At 34.7% G+C, this 5,647-nt stretch overlaps 1 protein-coding gene across 2 annotated transcripts; it reads right to left on the reverse strand.

Moving 5' to 3' along the window:
* Positions 1 to 227: 227 nt before the first annotated feature.
* Positions 228 to 4,135, reverse strand: cetn3 (centrin 3). Of its 2 annotated transcripts, none has more exons than XM_046860347.1 (5): positions 3,977 to 4,135; positions 3,559 to 3,691; positions 2,458 to 2,572; positions 1,241 to 1,399; positions 228 to 879 (listed from the first exon to the last, which is right to left on the reverse strand). In XM_046860347.1, exons 1-5 carry the CDS (start codon positions 3,991 to 3,993, stop codon positions 836 to 838), a joined length of 468 nt encoding a protein of 155 aa, XP_046716303.1. In that variant the 5' UTR covers positions 3,994 to 4,135; the 3' UTR covers positions 228 to 835. The 2 variants fall into 2 exon arrangements, with proteins under 2 accessions (XP_046716303.1, XP_046716302.1); XM_046860346.1 differs by having other exon boundaries at positions 1,241 to 1,432; positions 3,977 to 4,134.
* Positions 4,136 to 5,647: the final 1,512 nt, after the last annotated feature.

Below are 5,647 nucleotides of genomic sequence, written 5' to 3' on the forward strand. Positions count from 1 at the left end.
ATCACAACAAACTGTTTCGGCCGTGTTTTTCCGGTGATCAAAGTCTTTCGGCCGAAAACCGAAAATTTTCGGTGGCCGAATTTTCGTTTTCGGTGCATCCCTAATTAATTAATAAATAAATAAATAAATAAATAAATAAATAAAATATACACACATACACATACATACATACAAACACACATACACACGCACGAACATCAATGAATATAAATACACCTGAGACCAGGTTCTTTGAGGAAAATTATTCAAACCATTTAATAATCGGATGTGCATCAAGTTGTAATCCTGCTTTCATTTTACATCATGTGATTGGCTAAAGCAATACCTAGGGAATACCCTGTGGAGGCAGAGGGATTACCAGTTCGCATCTCAGTAGAGAGGTCTCAGGGAACCACACTATTACCCTGTTCTTCTCTTTCTAATTTCATGTGTCTTTGTTTCAAACCATCATCACCCACTTAGCCTAAAAGGTAAAAACTAAGTTTGCCCTATTTATTTCTATATAGTCTCTCCTTTATAACTAGATGTGTATATGCATGTTAGTTATTTAACTTAAATAGCAATGTACCAACCTACAGAAATTATTTTTAATTATGCAGTTATTATTCATCAGTACCTATTCAGTGAATTATAGTCATTACTCAATGCTTAAGAATGTATACAATTTAATATTATAATAATATCTTTCAAAACAGTAATCTAGTTTCCCACTAGTGCAAATGCAAATTGCGGCTTTGCATGGTTTACACAATAGTGAATATAATATTGACCACCATATTATTGCTGTGGTCAATATGCAATTGTATATTAGGTGAGTTTTTTCATGCTGTACAATTCAGGGGTCTCCGGTCATAATAGAAAGGAACTCCTCTTGACCAACTGTAAAGAAAAAAAAAAAAGAAATTGAAGGAATTATAATAAAGATCAGTCAAATGTTAATTGTAAAAAGTTCCATAATAATAATAATAATACAATTGTCATTATTCTGTAGTACATTCATGAGGGAGACAATAGACTTTAATTTATAAAAATAAAAAATTTTATTTATACCAAACAAGGAAGGCATGAAAGCACCCTAGGAATTACATTTGTACAATGCATTGGTGTAAGTAATAGCAACACATAGTAGTAGGCTAGACTTATGTCTTGAATAATGCTCAACTTTCATAGGTTATTAGTGAGAATTTCTTTTTTAATATTAAAGACAAAAATGTATGGTTTAGTCATTGTATATACTTACTCTCTCCATCTCCATCAGTGTCAAACTCATCAATCATAGCCCTCAGCTCTTCATCACTCATGTCTTCTCCAAGCTCTCTGGCGACACGCCGCAGGTTCTTCAGGCTGATTTTTCCAGAGTCATCATCATCAAACAGCCTAAATGCCTTCAGAACCTCTTCTTTTGGATCCCGAGCCAAAATCCGATCAGTCACTAAAAGAAAAGAATATACACATCCAAATGATCTTTGACAGTTCTTGGTTTACTAAGAATGTCTAGTTCAGCTATAAGTGGGAGAAATCATTTTTCTTGTGTCTTCTAGAAACCATGAAAAGGTTTCATGTAGCTGATGTTTTTTATTGCCATTTTGCTGTTCAAAATGTAACATGACTACACTGACTGCAGTGAGGGTATATATAAAACCCCCCACCATTTTAATAAATATTTTAATATTAACAACAAAAAGATTATTGTGGATTAATTAAATTTTTTAAACTTCTGTATTTTACTGTTTAGTCTCCAAAATTACAGATTGCCTTCAGAATTAATGCAACCCTAGTTCAAGATGTTCAAGTGCACATTCATGCTTTGCAAGAGAAGTTCAGAGCTTTATCTGTTTTAGGGCTATTTGAGCAAGTGATTTTTTTTTCCAAATTAGTATATGCACTAAGTATATTAAATATATTTTTATTATATGTGTACTTATAGGGTCTCCTCATTGCTTGTAACTCTTCCTTATCCTAGACCCAATTTTTTTGTTCTCTCTATAATCTGCACAGTCTTTTTGAGCTGCCATATTTAATTTTACTGCATCTTTTTTCCCCGCTATAAATGTCTACATGACATACAAACCTTATAATCTGCAATGTGTATATGGCAAGTATAATGCAAATGAAAAAAATTCTCAGTCTAAACTGTTTTTAGTATCAAAGGCTCAATATGTTTCTAATGGTCAGAAATAAATAAAATAAAATTTACCAATAAAATAGATTTAAAAAAAAGGTGGTTGCATATTTTTTAGAGGCATTAAAAGTCATTTTGCTGGACATGGAAAAAAATGATCTGTATGACATTATTTAGTAATTAAAATGTATTTAATTACTGTGTTTAGTATATGCCTTTTAGAGTTTACAATTTAATGTTAATACATGAACCAAGTATTAAAATGTTCATTAGTTGAAACCGCATCTCCAGTTATTTTCACATTTCCATATAAAAACAGGAAATATTTTACTTACCAACTTCTTTGAAAATTTCATAAGTTATTTTTCCAGTGCCTCCACAGTCAAAGTCTTTCAAGATAGTCATTACATCAATTTTCTTCACCTCAAAACCAAGAGCTCTCATTGCCACCTACACAAACAGCAGCGAATCAGCCAGTGAACAAGAGAAAGAGAGAGATCATTTTGGAATTTTCCAAATTACCACAAAAATAATAATCTTTTCACCTTCATTATAAAGATTTTGTTCAAAAATATTTACTTAATTATAAATCTCTGCAAGAATTGTTTTACAATAAAAAGGGAAACAGTATACAAAAACAACAAAAAAAGCCAAGGAATTGGAATTGTATGCTCCTGAGAGAACTCAAGTTCTATTAGCAGTATAGACAACATACAATGCCTGGCCAAGAAATGGGTTGCACACTAATATTTATGTGCACAGTCGTCTTCAGCACATCCCAAAAAACTTTCAACGGAAGTTAAAGTCATGAACATGTGTGGTGTCAGAGTCGCCAATTACTGTACTAAATGATTTCTTGGACTGCCTAAACAACTCTTTCACAATTTGAGCCTATTTAATCTTAGCATTGTTGCCCTTGAATGAGATTGTGCTGTCAAATGCATTTATGGAATAACACTGCAGTTACAGTCCACAGTATTTTACCCTTTTTAAACACAATAACATATTTTCCAATATACATCATCTGACAGGGTTGTTTAAAATATTATTGCTACTGAAATCACTGCAATAATGACCCAATCACCAATTTCTTAAATATTTGCTTATTAAAACAGCTAACAGCAGCCAAAGCTGGTGTTTCAAAAAGACACCACAGAAAAATTACTTGCAAGGGAAAATTAGCTTAGTGCCTGTTATATATGTTATTATAAAAAGGCATTTCTGACCCACACATATATCATGGTAATCATCGTCATAGCATGGTAACGTCATGGTAGCATCTAAAAGGGAGTGCTACACTTCCCCACTAAATGTAAAAATATACCAAAATAAGCGAAACACAATTTTAATTTTCCCATAATCAAATCCACAATTTAACCCCTGAATGCATCAACACATTATTTGATAATGCTTTAATCAAAGCTTGAAATTATTACCTTCAGTTCATGATAGTCTATTTCTTTATCCTTATCGGTGTCAAAGAGTTCAAATGCTTCTTTAATCTCATCTTTCTGTTCATCGGTTAGTTCTCTATTCTTTTTTTTATTCTTGTCAGCAGATAGCTCGGCCCTGAAGTTAACGAGGAAAACTTGTTAATTTGACACCAATCAACGCTTCAGATAAAAGCTAGCTAGATATGTCGTTTACCATGATAATGCCTTATACTAATCTCTGTTAGACTATTTCAACCTAGCTTATAAGTTTAACATTCGATCACAACTTCAGAAATTGTTTTTAAGCGTATAGCACAAATCTTTCTGGTATAAAACGATTTGATGACAAAGTTATTAAAAATATGGTTACTTCTATCTAATAGTTTTCTTCTTTCCTAGCCAACTAGGAAACTATAATTACCTTAACGATAAACTCATTTCGAACAACCGCAGCGAGCTAAAATATATCAAATACAGGCACGCTTAGCCAAAGTTCTGCACATGTATGCTAAGCATGTTTCTTCTTCGTCCTCTTCTTCTACTGTTGTTTGAATAGCGTTTGGCAAACCAGCTTTAAGGTGCACATTCCGCCACCTACTGGATTGGAGAATGAAGCGCAACTTGGAAGCAATGTGGCTTACAGTTTTTACCAATTGCTTACACACGTAAAACCAAGTCTCCTTTTTGCAAAACTCTACACACACTTCTCAAAACTGCACACACAAAATGCAAAATAGCTCACATCTCCTTCAAAATGCCATAAACACATATCAGAATGAAGCATTTGCATCAAATGGCAAACACCTCTTTCATAATAATACATTTCTGGATATACCATGTAAACACCGCTGTTCTAAATATAAAGCTCTTTGGTCTTTCATAGGCTTATATCTACATTTCAATACAATGTTCTACAGTGAAAGTAATCTGCTGAGAGTGGTAACAAGTACACCGGAAACGGCAATGCAATGTAGAAACAGAAAATATGTATAAGGCCAAAAATTACTGTTGTATACATTGGCATACAACAAAACAATAAACATGTAAACCAAAAGTAAACCATCATCGTCATAGCATGGCATCTTTACAGTAGAATACAGTAAATTGTGTGTAGGGTCCTGGTCCAGGAATTGGGGGCAGTCCACAGTGCTAAGCTTCATCTCTTCTTCGAGCTGGGTCTGGCCACAATACTTCGTCCACATCACAAGCTACGTTTTCTCTTGCCAAACATCAAGGGAAGTATCTCCTATCATGGCGTATCCAACCTTGAACAGAGGCAACCTCTATGTCCCCACATGCGTCCTCCATTGCCTGGAGAAGTGGCATGCGGGCCAAGGGTTAGCGATCATACACTTTCCAGCACTAGGCTGAGAAGAATTCCTCTATGGGATTTAGAAAAGGTGAATATGGGGGTAGGTACAAAACTACAAATTGTGGATGGGTGGCAACCCAGTTTTGGAGCAGAACAGCCCAGTGAAAACTAACATTGTCCCATATAACCACAAACCTAGCAGGCGCCTGATTTGGATCAGGGACAAGCATTGTGTGAATTGCATCCAGAAAAGTGAGTATATGGCCAGTGTTGTATGGACCCAGTGTGGCATTGTGATGGAGGACCCCGTTTTGAGTGGGGTCCTCTCTCAAATGGAACCTTGTAAAGTTGTTTCATCGTCACTTGGTGCCGTTGGAGGATGCGTTTTATGGTCGACAGGCTTACAGCGTTGATGTTGTTGAATATGGTGTCATTACTCAAGATATGCTCTATCTCTCGAATCCTAATTGCATTGTTGTCCAAAACCATATTTATAAGTGCAGTCTCTTGTACATCTGTAAACAAGCGTCCTCGTCCTCGATGTCTTAGCCTTTCCACTCTGTACAGAATTCAAACACAGTATGTGTTCAGCATAAGAACTGTAAGCCATTTCCAAAAAAATGTAGTACAGCATGATAACCAACCTCATTCATTCAATGCAGAGTAGTAAATGAATGGCTTAGAGTTACAAATGTTTATGCAATACTATGCAGTCATACGTATTTTACAGTTCATTACTATAATGCTAAAATAGTCATTACATAGTTGCATACCTGTTCT

The sequence above is a fragment of the Silurus meridionalis genome, chromosome 11 (genome assembly GCF_014805685.1).
Source record: "Silurus meridionalis isolate SWU-2019-XX chromosome 11, ASM1480568v1, whole genome shotgun sequence".
Taxonomy (NCBI): Eukaryota; Metazoa; Chordata; class Actinopteri; order Siluriformes; family Siluridae; genus Silurus; species Silurus meridionalis.

Coding starts and splice junctions, on each gene's coding strand:
- cetn3 (XM_046860346.1), bottom strand. Junction 1,433..2,457: donor TGAAATTTTCAAAGAAGTTG/GTAAGTAAAATA, acceptor CTTTTCTTTTAG/TGACTGATCGGATTTTGGCT. Junction 880..1,240: donor CACTGATGGAGATGGAGAGA/GTAAGTATATAC, acceptor TTTTCTTTACAG/TTGGTCAAGAGGAGTTCCTT.